Genomic DNA, 25,614 nt, shown 5'->3' on the forward strand with positions numbered 1-25,614 from the left:
GACAGCCCCCCAAGCCAGCAAGAACTCACCTGCCCCAGGTGAGAAGATTCAAATCACACTAAGAACAGTAACGACCAGGCCTGGTCTCGCCCTGCGCCCTGTGCTTTGCGCTCTTTGGCTCTCTCCGATGTCTGGATGAGGCAGGCACTACCATGTACCAGTTGGGTTGGGAGCGCAGAGACGTGATTACCTTGCCTCAAGTCACACATCAGGGAACAGTGAGTTGAAACTCGAGGCCAGATCAGTGCCCAGCCGTCATGGGTGTCCTTTGGGCTCCCCTCACCCTGACACTCAGCTCCAGCATCTGGGGCTTCATCAGCCACACCCTGGTCCTGCCTGGAGCTGGAACGGGGCGCTGAGCTGGCTCCCCTGCTCTTCCTCACAGTGGAAGAGGGTGCCTCCGGCTCCTACCCCTTGGCCGGATCCAGGCAACCCTGCAAGTCCCCTCCAGGCCTACTGAGAATGTGGCTTCCACCCCGGGAAGCTTTCCCCTGTGCTCCTGCCCGCTGCTGGTTCCAAGCTCACTCCTGTGCATCTTAGATTCTGCATCTGCGGAACGGGACCGTAAGACCCATCTTGCAAGGTTCCTGGGATGATGTAAATGGGCTCCCGCCCCTCTGCGGCCTGGCCCTGCCACTGCTGGCCATGGGACCGGGAGCCTGGGGCATGCATGAGTAGGCAATGCCAGCGAAGACCACTTGCCCCTCCTGTTCCTTCTGTAGTCTGGATGGATTCCCTGGTGACTGGAGCCCCGCGGACCCCAGCCCCGTCTGAGGGCCCTCTGGTCACTTGGCTCTTGGTTCCCAAAACGGGTGGTCTGGGCGATGAGAGGCCCAAGCTGGGCCTGGCTCTGGGCCTGTTACCAGCTTTCGCAAACCACAGTCCCAAGCCCTAATTAAGCAGCCGGGGCAGCTTGAGGAGTTGTTTCCATGGCAACCAGACTGGCCACCCCTACCAGGGCCCCAGGGGAGGTGCTGCCGGGAGCCCCTGCTCGGGTAGAATCAAGTATCAAAAAGCATGCCAGGGCTGGGGTGACTCAGATGGGGGTGTGGCCTCCTCTCTGACCCCTTTCCCTCAGTCCCTTCCTCTGGCCAGCTGCGGGTGCCTGACCCCTGAACCCCAGCTTCTGACAGTCTGGGGCCTGCTTGTCTTCCTCATCACCATTAATGACAATGACCCAGCTTTGGCCTGGGGCAGGGCAATTAGACCTTGCCTGCCCACCTCCACTGAGAGTGGGCCCTGGGGCCTACACTTCCTTCCTCTGCCTGAGGCTGTCAGTTCCTCCCTGGGGGCAGCAAGCGGCCAGCCAGCTGGCTGGGAATGGACTATTCCTTCTTGGAACCTAGCTACCCGGAAGCTATAGCCAATGAAGAGGCTGGGCAGGGAGGCAGGACAGGCTGTGGCATGGTCCGTCCAGAGGACAGTATGGCTGGGCCCACCTATATGGGTGGGGAAGATGGACAAGAGGGCAGTGGAGGGACAGGCGCACAGGGGCCTACGGTGGGGGGGGGGGGTAGAGGCCCAGGGGAGACCAGCTCCAGAACAGGGAAAATCTGATGCCCTAATTTGGATCCAAGAGAAATGCAGATCCTAGGGCCCAACTCAGGCCTGCTGACTGGGAATCTGCATTTTTAAAAAAACTTTTATGCATCTAAGTCATCTCTATACTCAACACGGGGCTCGAACTCATGACCTCAAGATCAGGAGTTGTGGGCCCTTCCAACTGAAACCAGCCAGACACCCCATGGGAATCCGCATCTTAAGGAGATGCTCTGGTATAGAAAGGGGCAGTGAGGGTGGATGGCTGAGCTGGCTGGGACCCTAACCGGCAGAAGGGGGGCGGGGGGGGGGGGCTCTGGGGCCCCAGGGAGCGTGGCAGCTGCCGTGCCAGGGCCTGGGCAAGGGAACTCTGACCTGAACGATGTCATGACTGGCAAGGTCTTGAGAGCCCACAGGCCTGCTTCCCTGGCTCTATAAGAGAGACTGGGGAGGGGACCCAGGTCCAGGGAGCAGAAAGGACTTGTCCCCAGTCACATCTGGTAGGAACACAGCAGACACCAGGTTCCCAACCTCATACCCTAAGCCTCCTTGGGACTTGTGAGCTGTTAAAGCTCCGACTGTGGCCTGCAAACCTCCAGCTGCCCCATCACGGGGTCCTCGCCCTGGGCCCCTCCCCCCTTCCTCCCCCAGCTCAGGTGAGGTACATGGCTGTGCCACTGGGAGGGGGGGGGGACATGGAGTCTCAACCCCTCTCTTGGTGGAAACACCCAAGAGCCACAGGGCTGGGAGCCCCGTGGAGTAGGGTGTGCCCTGAAGACCCTCAGCCCCGTTGTTCCTGCCAGGAATCAGGACCCCGGCCCGGGGCGGGGGGGGTTCCTACTCTCCTTTTATCTTTGGGTCTCAGCTGACCCCCAGCAATGGGGGGTTAGGGGAGGTCCCTGAGAGGGGGACATGAGACTTGCTCCACTGGGAGCTCCACCTCAGACCTCCCCTCAGTGGGACGCCACTCCAGGAGTGGGGACGTATTCTGCCCCAAGCCTTTCCTCCTACAATCCTAAAAACACCTCCCATGAGTAGGGTTGCTTGGAACCCCCCTCAACCCAGAAAGAGACTGGAGGAAGACGGGCATTCTTAGTCTCACTTGACAAATGAGGAAACTGAGGCACAGAGAGCCTGTTCTGGGGGAAAAGCTGAGAAAAGAACCCAAGCCTTGCTCCCTCGGTCACTGTGCTTGTTGCCCTTCCCGAGTGGACAACTCCCACGCTGTCACCAATTGTCACACATGTCCCCTCCCTACCCCCGGCCTCCCAGTCCAGCTCCTGCCTGGGGCCCCGGCGTCCTGCGCTTCTCACCATGAGCATCTCACTGGTGAGGGAGTTGACGAGGTCCGAGACGGAGGAGCGCGGCTCGGTCCGGCGGTCAGACTCATCATGGGGTGTCTGGCCCGGCACTGGGGCTGTGTTCACTGCCTTCCCTCCTGCAGGCAACCTGGAGGTGGGGGGGAATCCGAATGAGCACGGATCGGGAGGTGGGCTGGGCTGGGCACCTTGGCCGGGGTGGCGGCAGCACCTTCTCTGAGACCCAAGCAGCCACCGCCTCCTGCAGGCCAGCTGGAGCTCTGCTCTTGTCCACGGGGAGGACTGGTTTTCCCCTAAAGCGGAGCTCAGGGCCCATCCCCCTCACCTTAGCACGATCCAGCTAGGCTGCCCCTGTGCGTGGGGTTTTGGTGGGTATTCCCTCTCCTCCTGTTGCCCAGAAAATACCCCACCATCCAGTCACTGCCTGCATGGTGGGCTCTGAGCGTGCCCCCATCCCAAGGCCCCAGCACCCCTGCTTGCTCCAACCTGGCAGGGGAGGCTCCCCAGGTGACATGTCCCGGTCACCCCTCTGCGTCATTACCCTCTGCAAACACGCCCGGCGTGCTATCTCCCAGAGGCCCCACCTGTGTTTGTTCAGCCTGAGAATACAGGTGCCCTTCAGCCCCGAGACTGACCAGGTGAGGTCAGGACCACTGTCCACACAGCTCTGGCCGGTAGAACTTTCTATGATGACAGCAGTGTGCTATGTCTGTGCTGTCCACATGTGGCTACTAAGCATTTGAAGTGGCCAGTGCGACTGAAGACAGAATATTTCGTTTTGTTCGACTAAAACTAATTTAGATTTAAACAGCCACCTGTGGGATAGGACGAGTCTACACTGCCCTTGCTCCCCAGTCCCCACCCACCTCCCACTCTGAGGACTGCGTGTGGCATAAGGCTCTCACCCAGGGTCAGAGAGAGACGGGGCACCACCGAGGAGCCCCGGATCTGACCATTCCATGCCAGGCCCTGTGTGCACCCCGACTCCATGCTGCTCCCGAGAAGCTGGGCTCTCTGGCCCAGCAGCTGGGTGATGAGCCCAGGCTCCGTCCAGCTGGGGTTCAGGAAGGGGGCACTAAAAGCCTGCCCAGGGACCAGCCTGGAACATCTCATGAGGAGGAAAGGTGGGGCAGGCAGCGAGGAAAAGACAGGAAGACTGGCAGCATGGGGCTTGGGACAGGCTACAAGAGAAGAGCTCTGAGAGTTCAGAGCCACAGACTTGGAGACACACACGGGCTAGACACACACCCTTGGTACGGACCAGCCGCCAGCACACAGGTGGCCACACGACAGGCAGACAGACATGCACAGAATCTGCCAGGCCCTGGAGGGGAGATACCAGGACCCAACAACAACGTGTATACGTGTGCGTGCACACATGTGTACACACACACACACACACACACACGAGTGCACACAAGCCCGACGGACACCCAGGGGGGACCAGGTAGACAATGGCACAGCAACAAGGCAGGTCGACCAGAGCAGTGAAATGACACACACACAGCGATGATCCCGAGAGGAGACATCCAGGGAGACCCAGGCATGCCGCGGTGTGCATGTGAACCAGACCGACTGAAACAGACAAAAGCAAGCAGCCGTGTTGGGGTGAGACACCCTGAGAATCAGACGCACACGCACCTGCCGTGAGGGCCCAGCCCTGCCTAGACAGCCCAGAACACCCCGCCCTGCCCGGGGCCACCCCGGGGTCCCTCACAGAGGTGTGGCCACAACAATGCACACATGCGTGCGCACACACAGGGACACACGCTCGTGGACACGTGCTTACGCAGACAGGCACAGGGAGGAAGAGGACACTGAAATAGCTGGAGAGGTAAAGTCAGGTTAAAAATAGAGTGGGACAGGAGGAGCGCGCCAGATCGACTGCTGAAGGCATGAGAAAGTTGGAGTTAGTTTGACCACACCACAGCATCAGTGCAGCTGCAAAGCAGCCTGGGAAGATGGTCAGCGCCACTGAAGCCACCGGAGGTCACAGGACAGAGAGAGACAGAGAGACAAGTGCACAGAGAGGCAGAGGGAGAGGCGGAGGGGCCCCGTCACTGGCCCAGGGACATCCCTGTGAGGAGCAGATGGGAGGAAGGAGAGGGGGAGAGAGAGAGAGGCCAAGAGAGGTTAGTTGGAGACTAGTGAAGAAGGCTGCAGGGTGGACAAGGGGACGAGCAAGGCGGCCGAGAGGAGAGGCAGAGAGGAGGCAGGGACACACACCAGGACGGAGGAAACATGGTGGTTTTGGGGCGAGGAGAGCGATGGGGGTGGCCAGGTCCCCGCCATTCCCCGTGCCCCACTCGGGTGGGGGTGGGGCCACGGTGGACACCATTCGGATCCCAAGGAGCGATGGAAGGGATGGCAGGGAGCATGACATGGGAATGGAGGCAGGGCAGGATGGGTGAAGGCAGCGGGGCATGGGGGTCAGGGGGGTCTTGGCCTCCTTCCTTCCTCCCTCCTGGGTCCAACAGCATTCCGTTCTTGGGGCCCATAGTACTGAGGCTCAGGGACTGGGAGATCCTGGATGGGGGGCTTCCAGGCCACCAAGGATCCTGGGAGAGAGGTAGTGATGGACCTTCCCATCTCCATGTCACTTGCTAGATGCACCCCTACCTTGTTTGGGAATTGGAATGGCTGCTCCTCCTCCCGGGGCCCTCCTGTCACCCAGGGACCTGCCGCTGACAGATCTCAGGGGCTGAAAGTCCTCCCCAAGGACAGCCAAGGGGTCAGCTGGATGGGAGGGGGTGGGGATCGGGGCAGAAGCGCAGACTCTGGGTCTGGAGGCAGAAACGGAAGAGAAAGGGACAGCTGACCCAAGCCCACCATCCCAAGGTCCAAAGAGCCAGGAACCCAGAGGAATGGAGCCCTAAGGTGCCCGGGAGCCTGGTGGGGTGGTGCAAGTGCCGATGCCAAGCTTGGGACTGGGGAGAGGGCCGGGAAGGAAGCCCTCAGTGCAGGACAACCTCGCAGTGCCCAGTCGCCTGGGAAACACCCCAGAGCCATGAGATGGATGGGGTGGGTGTGACCAGGTGGGAATGGCATGTGTCCACCTGGAGAGTCAGGCAGGGTGGGGGCGAGGGCCCACGGCCTCCACCTCCACACCCACCTTTCCCAGGAAGGCAGGACAGCTGATGTAATGGTCGGAAGGGATGGGCGTGTTAGAATACGGGCGGGAGACCTACATGGCAGAGGTAAAAATAGGCTGTGGGTGGAAATGGAGCCAGCTAATGAACACATGGGTGATGTGAAATCTCGTTTCCAGCCTGCGTCTGCTCCCGCACACTTCACACCTTTCCCCCGGCAAGGAGCTCGGGTTCTCAGCAGGTTTCCAGAGGCCTCCAGCCCCCTCCTGCTGCCTCTTCCCCCCCCATGGCCCCTGGCCCCCTCCCCACGGCACTTGGGTCTGCCTGGGGGCCCAGTCCGGGACTTCTGGGGCACCAGGTGGGCTGGAGGTGGCAGGCTCTGTTCCTCCCACCCCCCAGGACACGGGCTCAGGGTCTGACACCATCTGTGCCAGAGAGAACCGGTCCCGCTCTTCCCGCCCACTCTCTGGGGGTTTCTGCCTGTGTCCACCATAGACATGCAACTGTGAACTTGGAATAGGAAGAAAGTGCGAGAAACCGCTGGAGGGACAGGCAGTCAGCTGTCTAACTCTTGGCCTACCCTTCCATAACCCACAGGCCCCCGGTGGCGGCCCGGGACAGCCCCTTCCTGCCTTAAGGGCCTCAGGGAATGTCAGGATCCCTGCCCCGTTCACAGGCTCTGACAGGCACCTGGCCTGAGGGTCTATGCCCTCATGAGAAGCTTAGCATGCCCAAGCTGGAAGGGGTCACCCTCTCCAATCCTTCATTCGACAGACAAGGAAGCAGAGACTCAGAGAGGGGCAGTGACTCGCCCATGTCTACAGAGCGGGTCTCTGGCATGACCAGAGAGAGAAGGCCAGCATCCTGGCCATCAGCCCACATGCTCTCTGGTAGGCCTTGGGTCTGACGAGAAGCAGACCTGACTGAGGTGAGGAGCCCTCCCTCTGTGACTACAGGTAGGTGGCTGGCCCAGCCCAAGGCCAGGTGACAGGAGGCAGCCACACCAAGGGCAGGATCACCCCACATTTGCGACGCTGCCCAAGCCCCCTGCCCTCCAATCTTTTCCCGTCTCTTTCCCCACGAGTGCTCCATACCCTCCCTGAGACGGGAGGCACCAGGAGGTGCTTCCCTGAGTTCCTGATGGCCAAGACTATGGCTAAATGCCCAGCCCTCTGCTCGGCCTCTGCAAACAGAGGCCTGCTCTCGGCCCCTCCCCCTAGTCCCTCCTCCTGGTACCTCAGGTTCAGGGCTGCCTCTCGGTTCTTTCTGGTCACCAGGCCTGTCCCGTGCCCCACACCCTCCCCACCAGGGGCTCCTCTTCAATCAGCCAAGCAGCTCAGCCACACCTGTGCAGCACCCCTTCGGTGAGGGGGTGCTACCGTCACCCCAGCAGGACCTCCAGGCAAGAGGGAGGTTGAGGTGGCAGGGATGAGGGAGAACAGGCTGATGGGCCTTCCCTACATCCCCCCCGCCCACCAACCACCAGAGAAACTGGGATTTCAGGGTCAGGGGTGGGGCAGAGATGAAAGATGAGGGGCAGCAAGGGGTGGGGGGAGCCAAGCAGGGAGATGGGGCAGAAAGGCTGGCTTGCTCCGGGCGAGGGCAAGCATGCCTGGGGAGCAGGCTTGATCCAGAATGGTCCCAGGACGGCCACACTGGCCTCGGACCCAAGGGACACCCCGGGGTGGCGTGTGTGAGGGCACCAGCTGGGGAGGAGGCAGTCCTCCCGCTCCAGGATCGCTGAGGGCACCGCCGCCTCATCCAGCAGCCGGGCCAGGGCTGGTGGAGGCTGGCAGCTTCTCCACGCCTCCGTCTCTGCCGCTGCCGCCGCAGGCCCTCGCCTGTGCTCGTACCTCTTGTCCCCCTGAGCGTTCTGGTTCTGCTGGGTTCCTGGGTTTTGCAGGTCAGGGATATTGGCAAAGTCATCCTGTTCCGAAAGCCCTAAGACCAAGGATAGCACCACCATCCTGCCTTCCCTGCCAGAGGTGGGCAGCCCACCGGCCGGGAGGAAACGAGGAGGCCCCACGGGCAGGGGCGGGGAGGGGAAAGAGAGAGACAGAGACAGAGACAAAGAGAGAGAAGAAAAAAGCGTAAGAAACTGGCCCTGCAGGAGAGAAACCACACACTTTAGCACTGTCAACAGTTGTAGAGCAGAGTCGAGTGGAGGCGGGGAGGGAGGGAAGGAGGGAAGGTGTTCTCGGCCTGAGACCCAGCCTGCCTCGGGGCCAGGGACAAGGTGCTCTGGAGAGATTTGGGGAAGGGGCTGGCCAGAGGCCCACTGAACTGGCATGTGCCCGGGACTCTGCCGAGGAAAACTCTGCCGAGGAAGGCTTGGGGGGAAGGCTGTGGGTTGGTGCGGAGGCCCTGGGGTACACAGACTTCCGAGGTGAACTCATCTCCAGCTGAACAAAGGCCAGAGGCTACTCGCTCTGGCCATGTAGGCCCCTGGGAGAAGAGGGAGGGGCTCCATCGCCATCTTGCTTTGGAACTGTGCAGGCAGGTTTGGGCTCCCAGGTGGGAGGCTCTTAGAAAGTTTGGAAATCCGGTGGGCACTGCACCCTGTGCTTAAGGAAGCTCCTCGTAAAGACATCTCTGGGTCAGGGGCAGCCAGATGTCCTTGACACCAGGAGGGGTCCCTGAACACACAGCCCATCAGAGGAGAAAGGAAGTCCCTTCTGGCTTATGGTGTGCTGGCCATCACGGGCCTTCTCTTGAGTCCCCCTTCCTGGAGATCCAGGGAAGAACCACCAAGGCTTTTGGGTGCAGTTCAGGGGCCTTTCCTTGGAGCAGTCCAGAAGTCACCAAAAAGCAAAGGTGAAGAGAGAGAAAGCGCAGGAGCCTGGCAAGATCTGGAGGAATCCTGGCAGGACTGGAGGGAGCCTGTTTCCGCAGTGAGGAAGATCTGGAAGAGGCTGGAGTCACCCTGCTTTGGGGGAGGCTCGGTCCAGGTGGACAAGGAGCTGGCATGTGGGCAGCAGTGAGGGACCAGAGGTCAAGGTGTGACGTTTTTCATAGGTGGCATTCTCAAAGAACCCCTGAACAACTGCAGGGTCACCCTGCGTTTTCCAAGGACAAAAAGTGACCTGCTGCCCCTCAAAATCATCAGAGTTCATGGGCATTTTCTGGGTATTTGTGGAGCTCATCCAACACTGGGTCTCTCATGGAACAAAGGAAGAGGGGGATTTCAGATGGGGCAGGCAGGAAACATGTCTCAGGAAGGGCCAAGGGAAGGATGGTAAGCCTGATGGAATGTTCCCTAGAGGGGGATCCTCCTTTGGGAAGTCTGCCCTTCAACCATTGTCCAGGAGGGCAAGGTTTAGACAGGAAGAGGTGGCTCTGGTTATTTCCTAGAGAGGTTGTCAGAAAGGGAAGTCAAGCAGGTGAGATGTGGCACCTGAGGCAGGGGGCGGGGTGCAGGGAAAATGGGAGACAGCAATGGGGCCCCAGGGCAGGGAGGAAGGTAAGTGGTTGAACTGCCTGCCTTCTATGTCATGCATCTTTGTCCTGGGCACATTACTCCAGGCTGACACTCATTCTGGCATCTAACTTTTGGGTAACAACTCCCCCTTCCCTCAGGACAAATCCTCGTTTTCTTTGTTCTCTGCCCACCGGTACTGTTTCAGAGTTGGTAAAATTCCATTTGGCTGCTTGGGAGCTTGGTTGAGCTGGGGGAAGGAGAACCCAACGAAAACAACATGTTTTTCCCTGGTTAATGCATTTTTCAGATACTCCTTTTGCTCTTCTTAAAAACAAAACGGCTCCTCTGCATAAATTCCCAATTTGTCATTCTCTCCAGCAACACAGGCTGCAAGGGTGAGAAGGAGGGGCAAGAGGAGAGTCTGGGAGAAGCTGCTGGTATTGGGGGGAGGGGTGTCACACCCATGAAGCAGGAGGAACGCCATCCTCCCCGCAAGAGGGGGTGGGGTCCTAGGAGGCCTGGCTAGCCCTCCCGCCCTGGCTCTCTCCATGGACCAGCAGGATTTGGGGCAAGAGAAGGGCCTCAGAAGCACACCAGCTAAACTGTAAGGCGGGGGTCAGAGGTGGGCAAAGTACAGCTGGTGGCCTGTCTTTCTACAGCCCACAAGCTAAGAATGGCTTGTGCGTGTTGAAAGCATTGCTTTAAAAAAATGTCATTGAGACCACGTGTCCCACAAAGCCTAAAATATTTATAATCTGGCCCTTTACAGAAAAAAAATTTGCCGACCCCTGCTGTGAAGAACGACAAGTGGAAGAGGTGGGGGGCTGGGTGATCTCTAGCGGTGGCCAGCGGGCGAGGGGCCCGTAAAGCCGTGGTGGGCGCAGCAGTGTGGACCCAGGATGCTGGCACAGGAGCGCAGCTCCTCAAATCCCAGTTAAGCCAGGGTGCAGTGGGCAGGGAAGACAGGGAAGAGTCAGTACACAGAGGCTTTCCTGCAGCCTGCTCCCTTCTTCACAGGGCCTGGGGACGGCCCCTGCCCCAGTCTGATGGCTGCTAGAACAGGAAGCAGGGTGACAGTTGTGCAAAGAGCAGCCTGAAGGCAGGAGGGGCAGAGGGGTGCAGGGGCCCCCGGCTCCCCATTCTGTTCAAGCCACAGAAGAACCAATTCCCTCGACTCTCCTAATCCACACCAGTGTCACTGTATCCGTCCCCAAACAAACCGCCACCTGGAAGCCAGGAGGCTCTGCTGGGCATCTTGTCTCATGTGGGCACCAGCTGGATTCCCAAGGGTCCTTGGGTGGGGGTGAGCCCCGGCAGATGTGATGCCCAGATGTGCCAAGTAGAGACATGGGCAGCATGGGCTGCCATGCCAGGGCCATGGGCCACTTGCACGGATGTGGGAAGCTGGCGTGGCAAGCTTCTGTTGAGGGGCCTCTGCCAGGGGCAGCGCTCCTGTCTGCCCCGGAAGCCTGGGCTGGGGTCTCAGCTGGAGAGGTAGGAAGCTTGGAGGGACCTGCTTGCCTTCAGGATCCCCACATCTTGACAATGAGCTGGGCCTTGATCTTAGCCTTCCCCTTCCTCCTCCCTTTCTCCTCTCCCAGGCTTAGTGCTGGTCTCTTGCTCCGTGAAAAGTGCTCCCAGGGAAGACCTGGGCGATGGGAATAATCCCCAGAGCCTGGAAGGAAGGTCACGTTAGGCCGGAGGAGGTGCGTGATATCAGGGACAAAAGCCTAGGTCTGCCCTGGGCTCCGAGAGTCAGTGCAGATGCCCAGAGTGATGCCAGAGAGAGGGGGTGCCCTGGGTGAGGCCCCTACCTGGTAGAGGGCGGCGGGGGCGGGGCAGCATGTGACTGGGGGAATGAGGAATGGCTACAGCTCGATACCCATGGTGTGTGGTTACTTCTCAGACCTGTACACTTGAAAGAAACCTCTGATTTAGAAAGAACATTTTCTAAAGCTTTGGGGGGAACATCTGACGTTTGTCCTCAGGGGATGGGTCATTCTGGGAGCTGGAGGACAGGTGGCTGTAGAAGGTCAGAGAGGCAGAGGACAGGGCTGACGGCGGGAACAGGGGAAGTGAGAGGGAGTGAGGAAGTGCGGGGCAGGAAGGTGAGCAGAGTCGGGTTACAGGGAAGAGGTGATCTGGAGAGTTGGAAGCAGGGCCCGGAGCCCAGGTTTGGGAGGAGGGGAGGAGGCCGGCAGGGAAGCCAGGAGCAGCCTGGGACTGGTGGGAAGAGGAGGAAGAGGAGGGGGACCTGGCGGCCGCAGGGCATTGTCCAGTGTCACCACTGATTTTTTAGTGGTGGGGGAGGGACCTTCTCCAAACCCTGGGAGGCACCAAAGACAAAGGCGGGGAGCCGGGGTCCTCTGAGGGGTGGCTCAGATAAGAATCCTTGGGGGGGGGGGCTTCAGGCACAAGCCTCGAGCCACAGAGGGCTGGGGAGGGGTCGGCCGAGTCTGCTGGGCGCCCTGCCATAGAGATGGAGGGCCAGGAGCCGTGCAGGGCCAGCCGCTCCCCAGGAGATGAGGGGAGAGAGGCTGGGGCGGGAGGGGGGGGGCCGGCCCGCTCGAGGGGGGGACTTACAGGAAGGATTTCATGTCCAAGCCTCGGTTTCGAATCTGCCCCACCACGTGGTCCCAGCTGCCCGGGTTGGAGCGGCTGCGGCCGCCGGCCGGCCGGTACTTGGAGCCGGCCGAGGCGCCCTGCCGAGCCTGGCCCCGGCCATAGGCCCGGGGGTTGGGGCCCGGCGCCGAGGCCGCGTGGGCCTGCAGCTGGCCCAGGCTCTGGCTGGTGGTGGGCTGGCTGGGCGGCCGGCCCCGCTGGTGCTGGCTCAGCGGCTGCTGCAGGCTCTGCTGCCGCATCAGGGTGCGGGGTCGCTGGCATTTCGGCTCTCCCGCGGAGCTGGGGATAGACTCAAGGGTAGTGGCCGTGGACAGGGTGGAGTCCTCGAAACTTGGGGCGGGTGGAGGAGAGGAGAGAAAGGAGAAGCAGGTGAAGGGATCACAGTGGAGGAGAAAGAAGCCGAGGGGCAGGACTAGGAGAGCCCAGGGCAGGGCGTGCTCTGCCGGACCTCGCCGGGCCTCCATCCCCGTTGTCGCCGCTGCGCTGGAGCTGCCACCACCTCACCCAGGAGGCCGCCAGACCCCGCGCCCACCCAGAGCCCGCCTCCCCCTGCCCCCGGCTGGCCCTGCGCAGCCCACCCGCTGGCCTTGGCTCGCCTGGTGCCCGAACGCCTCCTGTCTGAGTGGCCGCGGGAGCTGGGGAGGCTGTGTGGTGAAGGCGTCCCCGGGGCCCTGGGCCTGGTGCTGGAACGGCAGGGGGTGGAGGGAGCTGCTGCCGCTCCCTCCCGCGGTTTCGCGGCGGGGGGGGGGGACCCCAGGAAAGTCTGCCTCTGTGATCTAAGGACAACCGGCCTTTGGAGACACGAGGAAATCCAGGCCAGTGCCAAGCTGGCCTAGTAACGTGTGGCGAGGCAGGGAAAGCCGGTGATTCTTAGGCTTGGGCCACGGAGGCTGGGGACTGTGCTTGGACACCCTCTGTCCTCCGACCTCTGCCTTGTGGCCAGGGCTGCCTTGGGGTTCAGGCTCTGGTGCAGAGCTTTGCCCTTCTTCTGGGGTTCCTTGTTTCTGAGGTGCAGTGTCCCTTCCTGATTTCTTGGGAATGACTCCCAGTCAGAGGAGGGGCCCCGGGAAAGGAGCAGATGAGGTAGGAGCCCCAGGAACCACTTGTCTGGCCTCTGTGCCCCCATTCTGATGGAAAACAGGGTGACCCTCCTAGCAGGCCCACCGGCATCCCTGAAAAATGCTGGTGTGGGGGCAGGGACAGACAGGAAGCAGGACAGGGCTCATCAGAGGCAGTATGAGGTCAGAGGGACCCGGGTTCAAGCCTCAGCTCTGCTGTTTCTGAACCGTGGGACTTTGGAGAAGTGAGCCCACCCCTCAGTTTCTTCATCTGAGTGTCTTCATAAAACCCAGGTGAAAAATCATCCCTGAGCTGCCTCTGTCCCAAGGTTGCCATGAGGACCTAATGAGGTCTGGCCTGGGGACATGTGTATTAGCTAGCAGTCCCCCATGCCAGTGGTACCTGCAAATGTCTCAGGAAACGGAGGTAGGAAGAGTCAGAGACCCCTGGCTTCCCCACGCAACCTGCCTGCTTCGTTCCCCCGGCCAGAGCGGTCAGCGCATCCCTCAGGCAGGGCCAGAACCCCAAAGTCCCAATCTCCTCCTCTGTCCCCTCCCTCCGTTTCCCGATCCAGTGGTCGAGGGCAGGGGTTGGCAAACTATGGCCTGTGGGCCAAATCTGGTCTACCACCTGTCTTTGTATTTTTACTGGAACACACTAATTTATATCCCGTCTATGGCTGTGACAGGCTGGAGTTGGCATAAAAGAGACTATAGGACTTGTAGAGCCTAAATATTTCCTATCTGACCCTTTAGAGAGAAAGCTGGCCAACTCCTGGTCTAGGACCACAGGGCAGCCATGTACCCCCCACCCCGGGCTGCCTGCGGGGGTGGGGGGGCAGGGCCCTTGGGGCCGCTTTCACCACTGCAACCAGACCTCAGCGTTGCTCCCCCTGAGCCTACCCTGGGAACCAAAGGACAACAGTTAGGCTGCCCCTGTGGGCTAGAGAGAGAGAAAGAGTGAGAGCAAAAGAGGGAGAGAAAGTCAGAGAACAGTAAAGAGAGAATGAGAGAGAGAGAACAAGAGAGAGAGGAGAGAGAGAGAGAGAGAGAGAGAGGCAAAACACGGCTTTAGCTGGGAGCTGAGGTCCTGGAGGGGGCAGCAGCCTTGCCTAGCTCCGGCCTGGAGCCGGGCTACCACCAGGGGCAGGCTCAGGCCTGGCCGGGCAGGTAGGCCCTCAGCTCCCTGGGGGCAGGCCAAGGCAGGGGAGGATGACACTTGGATGGCCTTCTCCTCCTCCTCCTTGCTGACCTCATTTTGGTTTCCCATCACATCCAAAATTAGTCCAATTTACAACCTCTCAGTCACAGGAAACTAAAGTTGGTGCCTCCAGGCCTGGAGCCAGTGGATGGCACGGAGGCTTCAGCAAGCCTGAGTCTGTGGCTGGAGCAGCCTGGGGAGGGCGGGGTGCTGGGCCTGGCTCTCCGAGGGGGTGTGGGGCTCCCCTCCGAGTCCTTCCTGAGGCTCGACGTCAGGGCAGAAATCGGCCTGTGTGCCTTCAGTCCAACAAGCAATAACGTCTCAGCGCAGTGGCCTTCCATGGTCCCAAAGGCAGGAATCATAGGCCTTCTAAAGAGAACTGGGGGGGGGGTGCTGAATGGAGGCAACCGGGACAGCCCCCAACCAAGAAGGGGTTAGGGCTGCTGGTCTTCTAAGTGACAGGCTTCTCCCTTAGCTGGGAATGAGGCAGTTCTCATAGTTGAAAATGGAACCTACGTCCCATAGGACCCTGGTCATAGTTCAAAGGATTTAGAGCCTGGAAGGGCTCAGCTGTGGGGAAATGAAAGTTTCTAAAAGCCAAGATGAGAATAAGGCAGCCCCATGGTGGGGAAGAAGAGAACACACTTTCTGCTGGGAACAGGGGCCAGCCCTATGCCCATGGCCCAAGAGAGGGACTGTCTTGTTGGGCAAGCTCAGAGAGCTTTTAAAAAGGAAACGGCTCTTCTGTCTGACGTCCAGACCACCCTCATCAGAAAAGAGAAGCTAGCTGGGGGGCTCAACAACCCAACCGCCAAGAACACACCACCCACCAGCTGACAGTGTGACAGCTCGCTGCCCAAGACTGGGACAGCCAATGGGGATGGCTGAGATGAGGATGGACTCATGGTGACAGCCCAGCTGCTCACGGTGGGCCTGCAGGACAGACAGTGGTGGTGGGGGGGGATGGTGCAAGCGAGAGTGGGACAAGCCGATGGAGGCGCCTGATGGTCAAGAATGGCATGGCTCAGGCTCTGGGTCTAGAGCCATCTGCTGGCTGTAAGAGGGAAGGCCCAGTGGCAGTTGAGTGGCATCGAACACAGGCTGAGAGCGGTCCAGCTCCCCAGGGGTGGGATGGTCTGATGGCTGAACAATCACGGGTGGCCCACAGAGGGATGACCTGACGGCTGGGATGGGGCAGCCAGTCAAAGAGGATGGGATGACCTGAGGATTGAAATGAAGCCGCCTTGGGGGCAGAAAATGGAATGACTTGGTCACTGGCAAGGAAAGACTGATGGGGGCAGCAGCCGGAGGCTGAGATGCGACACCGTAAGGCTGTTAGCTGCGCCCGATGGCAAGGATGATGCGCGTCTCATGAAGGGATGGAATGAGCCAGGGGCCGAGGACGGCACCTCTGGGGGCAGCAGCGGGCATGCCGGGGGGTCCCGCTGTCCCCCGTGGCGGGGGCCGGCCCAAGCTCACAGCTCCGGCGGCCACAGGGCCATGACTCACTTGGACAAGTTGAGCTTCCCTGCGGCCAGGTGGCTCTGCACCATCCGCCAGCGGCCTCTCCCCGCCTTGCCACCGCTGCCCGGCTCGCTGGGGGCAGCCCCGCCGCTTCTCAAGGCGTCCTCTCCGGGTGGCGGCACCAGCGCTGGCTTCTCCCCCGGCCGGCCTTCCCGCTCCACCGCCAGCCCCGCCGCGGCGGCCACCTTGGCGCCCGACAGGAGGGTGCCACTGGAGGCACGCGGGAGGCAGCCGGGCCAGAGGGGCGCCGGGGGTGGCGGTGGGGGGGAGAGGGCGGGCCACACGTGGGGGTGGGGGTGGGAGAGGGAGAAAAACAATGACAGATAAAAGGAAGAAAGAGACAGTGAGAGAGGAGGAGAGAGACAGACGGACAAGAGACAGACAGAGAGAGAGAGAGAGACATCAGCACTGCTAGTGGGTTAACAGCAGAGCCTGCAGAGAGGAGAGAGGGGGCCGGGCGGGCTGGGGTCGGAGTACAACGCACCACGACAACGGAGGGGCGGCCCCTCCCCACCGCCTGGGGCAGGGGCGGCGGGGGTGGGGGGAGGGCAGCCACCTCCAACTCTATCCCACAGGACAACGAAGGGTTAACGACGGAGGAAGAGCGGGCTGTCCAGGCCAGGAGGCCCCAAGGCAGGGAGAAAGAGAAAGCCGTGTTAGTCAGAGTTCATCACCACCACCACCATCACCGCCATCACCGACCACCGCCACCAAGACCACCGACCACCGACCACCGACCACCACCACCGAGCAGCCAGGGCAGCAGCACACAGCAGGGAAGAGAAAGCGAGCCACACCGAGAGGGAGGGACCAAACGGGCAACCCCATCCTGACTGCACAGAGAGGGGAGTGGGGGCCGCGGAGGGACCCGCTGGGGGCTGAGTGTGGCTGCGGAGGGGGCTCTCCTGCTCGGCTGGCCCTGGCGGAGGGGACAGGAGAGGGGAGGCAGGAGGGGTTGCTCGTCTCCATGGTCGGCCTGCCCATGGGTGCACCGGTGGGGAAGTCGGGGGACAGGAGCAGGAGGGGAATTGAGGTCCAGGAGGGGAAGGAGGGCGTGCGCGGATACTCAGTACAGAGGATCAAACCAGGTAAAGTCACTCACTTGAGGGACAGTCGTGGGTCGCCATAAGGGGCGTAGGGTGAAATGTTTAGAATAAACTCCTTGGGAGGATAGGAGCTCCATTTCTGCTGCACTGTGCTCTCATTGTTATTCCAAAAGTCTCTGTCTAGATCGCTGGAGGGGCAGAGAGAGAGGGGAGAAAACAGGGAGATACAAGAAGAAACAAGAACCGCAAGTCCTGCGGGGGCAGAGGGGACAGGGGCCCCGGGGGCCGCGCACACAGAGAGCGGAGAGGGCCGGGGTCTGCTCCTGCGGGAGGAAGAGAGCGGCAGCTGCGCCCCACGCGAGAGCACGCGTGCGCACACACACACACACACACACACACACACACTCACACGTGCCCGCACAGGCTCACACACTCGAGGGCCAGGAGAAGCCACACAGAGAGGAGGCGAGCTGCAGGTGGGCGCACTGGAGCCTCGCACCCGGGAAGCTGGTGGGAGAGAGAAAGATGGTGAGAAGGGAGGGGAGGAGGGGGGCTGGGGACAGGCCTCGGGGAGGATGGCATGGGGAGTGGGAGAAGGAGAGGGTGCTGGTTTCTGGCTGGAAAGAGCTGAAAGGTAGATCAGACCCTGCTACCAACTTGTGGGGGGGGGCAGGGGGCAGGGGCCCACCGCTCCTGGCCTCAGTCTCTCTGCCTGCCAAACCAGAAGGTTGGCTGTACCCTCTGGGCTGTCAGCTCTCCCACAGTGGAGACCCAAGGTTCTCCCCTCTTCCATCTGCCTCCACTGAGCCACTCCTGGGGCAGGCCCAGCTCCCTGCCCATCCTTCTCCTCCTCCCCGAGGTCCCCCAGCTTCCTCTGTTCTCTCCCCTCCTAGGACACAGCCTTTGTGTGAGCTTGGTGGGATCTCAGCTGAGCTGAAGACATTCTCCACTCATTGCAGATGGCCCCCCAGAAAAGAGAAGCGTCTCCAGGCCTCTGACCTTGCTGGGAGTGTGACCAGAGTCTCCCGGACTCCCTTCAGGTCCAATGTTTTGGGGCCTATGTGGAGGGAGCCTGCCCTTCTCTGTGGGGGTTGATGGGCAGACGCAGCCCCAGGCCCTTGACCTGTACCTGACCTGCCAGCCAGGGTAGTCTCTCCCTGTGCCCCTGATCCTTTCCAAGGTGGCTGCTCGGCCTGGAAGGGACCCTCTGTCCCAGTCTTCCCATCCCCTCCTGCTCTGAGACAAGTCATACCAATGAAGCAGTTAGTCTGGAAGCACAGAGAATGTGGGGACCTCCTCTGGGGGCTGGCTGCAGAAGCCTCAGCCGGCAGAAGGCACAACCTGGAAATCCCAGGAGCCAAAGACAAGGGTCTCCATCAGCTTGTCAGGCTCCTGAGGCCCTGAGGAGCAGGCCTGGGAGCACAGGGAGAGGAAAGGCATAAGAAACAGGCCAAAGGAACATTCTAGAAGGGAACCATGCCTGAGCCCTCAGAAACGCATCTAGGGGAAGGGGCCCTGTTGGGGGTGGGCCTGGCCTGTGCTGAAGCTGTGCCACTGCTCAAGACCAAGGTGAGGGCCCTGTTGTTGGGGAGGCCACCGTGGGGGAGGTGCACCCCCTGAAGATGGAGCAAACGTGTTCTTGGGGGACCTGTTTCTCTCCCCTGCAACCCCACACCAGAGCTTGACCCTGACCTTGGTTCTCAGCCTCAGACTTGGGAACAAAGGAGAGAAGCTGATCAGCCACCACAGGCCCAGAGGAGATGGTGGTCCCAGCCCAAGGGGGTGTGGACAGCGTCTGTCTGTCCAGACTGTGCTTCAGAAATGTCCCACAGGGACTCCGTACACAGGGTTTGAAGCCAGAGTCCTGAGCCAGTCTGTGAGTGGCGCAGTGGAGGCTGAGGTGGGAGAGGCAGGACAGGCCCTCAGCACTGGGGGGCCCCTCCCTGGGGAGGCTCCCTCAACAGAAGACCTTAGTCCTGCAGTGTAACAGAGAGGTGGAACCGGTTGGAAGGCCTCTGTCCCCCTGCCCCCCCGCCAGATCTCTAAAATCAAGTGTCATCCAATCCTAGGTCCCGGAGAGAAAGAGCCACCAGGGTCATCACTGCCAGGCTGGTCTCCCTCCCTCTATTCCAAGGAGCTCCTGGGTCCTTCATGCTGTCTGTTGCAGTACTGGAAAAGACCATCTTTAATTTTAAAAGTTAGGAAAACACAGGTTCCTTTACTGCAGGACTTCTCAGAGCCTTTAATGGGGGTCAACAAATACCCATATCAAGAGGGAGATAGAGTGTGCAGTGTTTCCCAAACTTAGTTGGTCATGGAAACCATGAAACCTCAGTGATTCATGGAATGACTATTAATCATTTATGGAGTGCTTTGAGGAACACAGTTTGGGAACCACTGCTAAAGAATGCAGATTCCCCGAATCCTTGACAAAAGATCCGCTCAGAGGAGGTCCTAAGCCCATGTGGAGTTTGTGCAGTGGGTAAGCCCTCCTTCCTGCCACTCAGCTGGCTTTGGGCCCTGGCAAGAGGTAAAGGCCTAGGCACCTAGGGGCATGTCGACTCGAAGGGTGGCTTCCTTGCCCTGAGACAGAGGCTCTGACAGCTCCGCAGGGTGGGAGGGGGCAGTGGCTGCAGGGCTATAGAGAAGAGGGGAGAGCCACTGCTGCCCTCACTTTGTCTGAGGGAGCATTCGTGGGTGCCGTCCCGGCCTGCGGAACCTGTCGCCCACCGTGCCTCCTGCCTTCCTTCTTGCTGGTCACCCCATCTCCTCTCACGGGCCTCTCCACGACTACCCACAACATATACCTCCCCGGGTTATGGTCACTTGGCAGACACAGGCCCCCTGGCCCAGCTACAAACTGGGTTAGGGGCCTGGTCCGGAGGCGGCACAGGTGCTGGGCTGGCCCCACGTGGTCCCTGTCTGCCGTCAGAAAGCCTGGGGCCTGGGCTCTGCATCAGCCCCTGAGACCTACCAGCTCTCAGCTTTGAAGACAAAAGAGACTGCAACCAAACCCAGCTTCAAAGGCTCCCCAAGGCCTCCCGAGCCTCGAGCCTCGTCCCACCCCCAACCTTGGCAGGCCCACCCCTCCACTTGCCCGCCCCCCTACCAAGGCACACACTGGAAGCTTCTATGAAGGCCCCAAACAGGGTCAGAGCAAGAGATGAAAACAGAGGGGGAGCAGGGAGGGAGCCCTCAGGAGCAGGGGAGAGGGAGAAGGGAGAACACAGATGGTCGAGAAAAAGGGGGGACAGACTAGGCCTTGGGAAGGGGGCAGAAGGGAAGGTGTGGGGCAGGGATGGTGCCGGCCTTGAGTTAAAGGAAGGAAGTGGGGGTCAGGGCAAGCTGGGGGGCCTTCCCTTCAGGCAAAGCCCCTTGCTGGCAAGCTTGGCCCTGGCAGCCCTACTTCAGCCTGATGGCCTCCCAGCGAAGGCCTGGGTTCAACAGAGAGGAGCCCTGCAGAGAGACCCCTCATTCCCAGAGCCTCCAGCCAGGTGGGCTGGTTGGAGGGGGGGCTGCCCTGGGTGTGTCCCAGCGACCGTTTGCTGTGGGCAGGCCAAGGTGGTCTGTGGAAGGCAAACCTGCCTCCTTGAAGAGGGATCTCAGAGCAAAAGCGGGGAGCCTGGGTGAGTCAGAGGCAGCAAGACAGGCCCTGGGGACCTGGAGTGACAGGCAAGGGAAGGGTTCCCATTGCTCCGTTTCCCAAGTGGCCCAGTAGTGAGGTCTGCCCACCTGCCAAGTCACCCTCAAGACACTGGTGGGGTCTTAGAGAGGAGACTGACCCCCTCCCCCCCAGAGGGGATCTCAATCCCGGGGCAGGGGCATGGGGCAGGGGCTGGGGGAGGAGCTCGGATATGCAGGGGAGCTAGGAGGGTGTTAGAGATGGCCTGTGAGATGAGGGTGGATGGAGGAGCGAGGGAGGAGGCAGACAGTGCTGGAGGTGACAGTTGCCAGGAAATGGAGCTGGGGTCCTTGGAACAGTTTGAGGGCCTGGGGGGGGGGGCACAGGCAGAAAAGGTGGAGCCCCGGCGCCACCCTGAGGCACTGGGAGTATGTGTGTAGGGGGGTGGGGGGCAGGGAGAGAGAACGGTACCAAGGTGTGAGGGGGAACCTGAATGGGTGTGTGGCCAGCTCAGGGGAGGGGGAGGCTCCTCCCACTTGGGGGTGCCTGCGTGCTCCCACCCCGTACTCGAAGCCTGGCACCTACTTGATGGCCTTCTTCTCACTGCGCCCACGCCCTGAGTCTGGCGTGCCCACGGTCTCCAAGGAGTTCTTGTAGCGTTTGCCCTGTGGAGAATGCACCAGGGTCACTCCCGGGAGACGGCACTGCACCCGCCCTGCCTCCCCAGCACGGGCCAGGGGAGGGGAGTAGGCTGGGGTCCAGCCTTGGCCACAAGGTCCGGGGCCCACTTGTGAAGGCGTCACTGCCGCGGGGGGCCAGCTCTGCTGCTATCTCTTCCCTGGCTGATAGCGCCTTGGCCCCATAAGGCTCGAGGCCTGACTCCGCCCCTCGAAGGGCACCCCATCCCTGACCCCCAGGGACGGGGCCCCTCCTGTCTGCCTGTCTCCTGGGGCTCTGGCCCAGCTCCCAGAAACACATCTCCCTCTGCCACGGACAGACGGCTCTCAGGCGCCTGGCCACGTCACACTGGCCACGTCACCACCCCCAGATGGTGGGGGTGGCATCCTGCAGGGGCAAGGTTGGCAGTGGCCAGTGACGTGAGTGGTGGGGGCAGGGAGAGGGCGCTGTGCCCAGTCCGGCCAAGGACCGTGTCCAGCACTGTCTGGGGGCTCCCTGGGGTCCTCCTGCCCTGGGCAGTGAGGCAGCGCCAGGCCCGAGCACTCTTCTTTATAGGAAGGCAGCCTTAGGAAGAGGCTGCCCACTGGCTCAGAGGCTGGGGCAGCCTGGCCCGCACCCCAGAGTTCCTCACACCAGCAGGCGCCGGGGAAAGGGCACAGCAGGGCGGGCGGGGGGGCTCCAGGTCCCCTGGCTAGAGGAAGGGTCGTAGCTGCAGTGGGGACCAGGCCTGCTGCTGGGAAGGTGAGCACCATTCACCTTCTGGGTTTGGGTTTCTAAATTTAGCTCATGCAGAGCTGGGCACCATTAACATTCCTGGCTGCCACCAAGCGTCCTCACGCGCACCCACGGGCCATGGGCTTGGGCCAGGCCCGGGGCGACGCAGGCAGTGGGGCGGTGGCAGCCCAGACACACACACACACACACACACACACACACCCCGACACAGGACACAGGCACACGTTTCCCCAACATCCCGTCATGTGCTCCAACACCACAGCCACCACAGCCAATTAGTCCACCCGCCCTGAAGCAAAAGAAGAGCCACACGGCCATGTCCCTGACACCCCTGCCAGTGGCAGCCCCTTCCAGGCCCCAGGGGCCGCCCACTGAGGGAGCGCAGCAGAGGTGGCGGAGGGGAGCGGGGGCAGAGTGGGGGGAGGGGCAGAGTCCTCACTCCACCTTCAGCGCCCCCACATCTCAGGTCCCAGCAACACTGCACCCTCCCCATGTCACCCTGGTCAAGTCCCTTGTCCTCTCTGACCTTCTCTTCCTCCTTTCCAAAAAGGGGTGTTGTCACCGGATGAGCCCCAGCTCCCTCACCCTTCCAGGATCTCATCACAGATATTACTAGTTCTCTCCTGACTCACTTCAGCCCCCCCCACCAGGCCCCTGGGGGGAAGCAGCCCAAAAGGGCAGGGACTGTTTGGTCTCTAGGACGTGGTGCGGAAGCTGGTACCCAGCAGTTCGCAGAATGGATGGCTCCCCTCACCTCCCCGGTCTCAGCCCCAGGCTGAGTGCTCCCCTCACCTCCCCGGTCTCAGCCCCAGGCTGTTGCCTCTGAACCAAAACTTTAAGCGTGAAAACACAGGACCTGCCCTCTCTCAGCTCCAGCTCTGCTCTCTCCCATCAGTACCCAGAAGTTCAAATCCCCACTAATGCCTAGTCCGGACTGGAAGATCACGGCCTGGAGCTGCCCCACGCTGGCCCTGGCCGAGGATCCTTCTCTGGGCAGGACACAGGGAGGAGCCCCACTCCCACCATTCCCTCCCTATTCTCCCCCACTTCAGGCAGTGTGGGGCTGGGAGGACCCTGCTGAGGGCCTCCCAACCCCCTCCCTAGTCTTGGCAGGAGAACTTGCCCCGGGCAGCACTTTCTTCTAAGGTGGGTCAGCTGCCTCTTCCCCGAGGCCAGGCATGGCTGGGTGGGCTGTCCCCAGTTCATCCGGGGCCTGCCCCTCTTCCTTCCATAGCTCAGAGAACCTTCCCCTCTGGCTGCAGTGATCACTCTGCAGCAGGAGCTGTGGTGCTGTGGGGGACAGGAGCCAGGGCAGGCCTAGACTGGGGGTGGGGAAGAGTTAAGGGGGCAATGACAGCAAACCCACGCAGGGTCCAGGAGACACTGGGCAGCTCTAAGGGAGCCCAATATCACCAGCCTGCTTCTCAGGGAGGGGGTTGGTTAGGCTGATCCGGAAAAAGCCAGCTGGAGATTAAGGAAGTTATTAATGTTTGGAAATGGGATCTGGGCTGTCGGGGTATCACATCACTGCTGCTGAGGGGACAGGTGGGCCGGGAGAGCCCAGGAACTGTGTAAGGGGCATGTGAAAGCCCCTCCAGGAAAAGCACAGAGAGAGCCCAGGCAGAAGGCTCCTCCGATGTGGGGGGGGTGGGGGGGTGGGGGAGGAGTTGTGGCAGGGCTGGGGGGCTGGGCAGCTCAGGGGAGAAAGTCGCCTGGGATAGAGGACTGCGGCTGGGACCCCTGGGAAAGTTCCTGGCTGGAGGCTGGGGGGAGGGGCTGGGGCCAGGGGAGGTGCCTTCCGCACTGTGGGCCCCCCACCTGCTACAAAAGCTGTCATCTTTGAACACTGGTCCCCAAGTGAGTGGGGTGGGGGGGAAGCTCCCACCACAACACACACACACACACACACACACACACACACACACACACACATACACACACTGCAGTGCTTACCAGGAGAGGCCAGGACAGTGGGGATGAAGCAAGTGTCAGCTCCCTCGGGTGGAGATCTGATGAGATGAAGCCCATCCCACCTTGCAGCGGTGAACAGACACACACTGCACCAACACCCTCAGAGCGGGCACACTCAGCACACAGACCCCCACTCAAGGTCACCAGCAGTGCCTGCTCACACACCTTCCTCGGCCTTCCACTGCCGGCTTGCATACAGACAGACAACCGAACAGACCCTGCAACTAGACGCCCAGGGTTGCGGTGCGGGTATGCTCAGCCCCTCCCACAGCCTCTGAGGACACTCGCACACACAGGCACGTGGCCGAGACCCCTCTCGGCCTCCCCTGAAATTCCGAGGCAGACACCAGACACCGGGGATCCAGCAACAACGCAGGGCGGCCAGCCTGGCTCCAAGCGCACCTGCACCCCTGGAATGGGCCCAGGTTACACATGCACTCACACTCAGCCCATGCAGGCAGAGCTGGCCTTCTCCATGGCTCCGCCCCAGGGGAAGAAACTCCCAGAAGCTGAATGTCCCAGGATGGAGAGCCATTTTCCCAGTTCTGAGTTTGCCTTGCCTGAAGGAGACAGGCTGGGCTATGGGCCTCTTGGGTCCTTCCCAGAGCTATCTGCCCCTTCTCCTCCATAGGACTGGGGCTGGACACCCCCAGCCAAATGGTGCCTACGGCCATGGCCCTCCCCCCTCGTCCTTAAGGCCCCTCTATGTCAGGGCAGGGAGGGAATGGGGGTCCCAGATGTGGCACCTGGCCCCCACTCGGACCTTTCTCAATCTAAGGGGTGGAGGTGTCTGTCAGGGACCCTTCTTCACCTAAACCCAGGGAAGGCCCGACATCTGGGACACCTCCACCTTTGGGGGTGCCCCACTGCAGCCCCCAAAGTCCCCACTGCACTTCTGGGCTGGGGCTGCAGGACTGGGGGTGGGGGGGTGGGGGGAATCGGGGTGGGGGTCTAGTTTTGCAGCTGGCCCCTCTCGGGGAGCTGCGGACTGCAGGAGGGGTAAACGGCTCAGCCCGGCTTCCCCTCCCAGGCCTTCGGGTGATGAATGCCCCTCCTGATGGTCTCGTTACTTATTGATGGCCTAATCCTGCTCGTTAATTCCCCAGTCCTCGTTAAAAATGAAAAGAAGCCTTTTGTGCTTGTACAAACCCCAAGAACCAGGATGGATGTGCGGGCGCTGGGGGTGGGGCGGGGCGGGCGGCGCCTCCTCATTGGCCAGGAGACCCTGTTCGGCCACGCCCAGCCCTGGCGGGGAGCAGTGGGCGGCCGGGAGCCGGGCGCCAGGCCCTGGGGTGGGAGCGGGCTGCGATTCTCAGGCTGCAATTACGGTTCTTTCTACGGGAGGTGGGGCGTGTGCGCGTGTAGTTGCGAGCGTGCGAATGCCTGTGAGACTCACGTCTGTCCCCAAATGTGTCCCTAGGTGTGTGGCTCTGGGTGTACATACTGACACTTGGGGCCGAGACCCCTGCAAACGCAGTGCGTGTATGCGTGTGAATTCCTACGGAAATGGGCCTGACTACGTGAGCAGGTGGGTCATCTGCGCTCGCCCTTGAGACGGTTCAGGGGCCAGTAATTGTGGGGGGGGCGGTGCAGGGCCAGGCCCCGCCCCCGGGGCCCTCAGGAGCCTCACCAGTTTGCGCTGACACCAGTGGCAGAGGCCGCAGAGGACGACGGTGACGCTAAGGCTGACGGTGATGATGGCAGAGACCAGCAGGACATCGCGGGTGGGCGCCCCTGGAGAGGACACGCGCAGGTCAGACCCTCACTGGCCAGGGTCGGCCACCCTCCCTCA

At 61.3% G+C, this 25,614-nt stretch overlaps 1 protein-coding gene across 4 annotated transcripts in view; it reads right to left on the bottom strand.

The window, feature by feature from the left end:
- SYT7 (synaptotagmin 7) overlaps positions 1–25,614 on the bottom strand; it is a 62,465-nt gene that overhangs the window by 13,132 nt on the left and 23,719 nt on the right. Inside the window, exons 2-8 of one of the 4 annotated variants that reach the window (XM_045786820.2) lie at positions 25,453–25,556; positions 21,024–21,103; positions 16,873–17,004; positions 15,756–15,980; positions 11,949–12,317; positions 7,801–7,923; positions 2,853–2,988 (exon numbers count right to left, since the gene is read on the bottom strand). In XM_045786820.2, coding sequence (XP_045642776.1) covers positions 2,853–2,988; positions 7,801–7,923; positions 11,949–12,317; positions 15,756–15,980; positions 16,873–17,004; positions 21,024–21,103; positions 25,453–25,556 — 1,169 coding nt within the window. The remainder of the gene's footprint in view (positions 1–2,852; positions 2,989–7,800; positions 7,924–11,948; positions 12,318–15,755; positions 15,981–16,872; positions 17,005–21,023; positions 21,104–25,452; positions 25,557–25,614) is intronic. The other 3 variants (XM_087854943.1, XM_087854944.1, XM_045786819.2) reach the window with 3 other exon arrangements.

The sequence above is a fragment of the Ursus americanus genome, chromosome 24 (genome assembly GCF_024610735.1).
Source record: "Ursus americanus isolate L20-20 chromosome 24, mUrsAme1.1.p, whole genome shotgun sequence".
NCBI classification, from domain to species: domain Eukaryota; kingdom Metazoa; phylum Chordata; class Mammalia; order Carnivora; family Ursidae; genus Ursus; species Ursus americanus.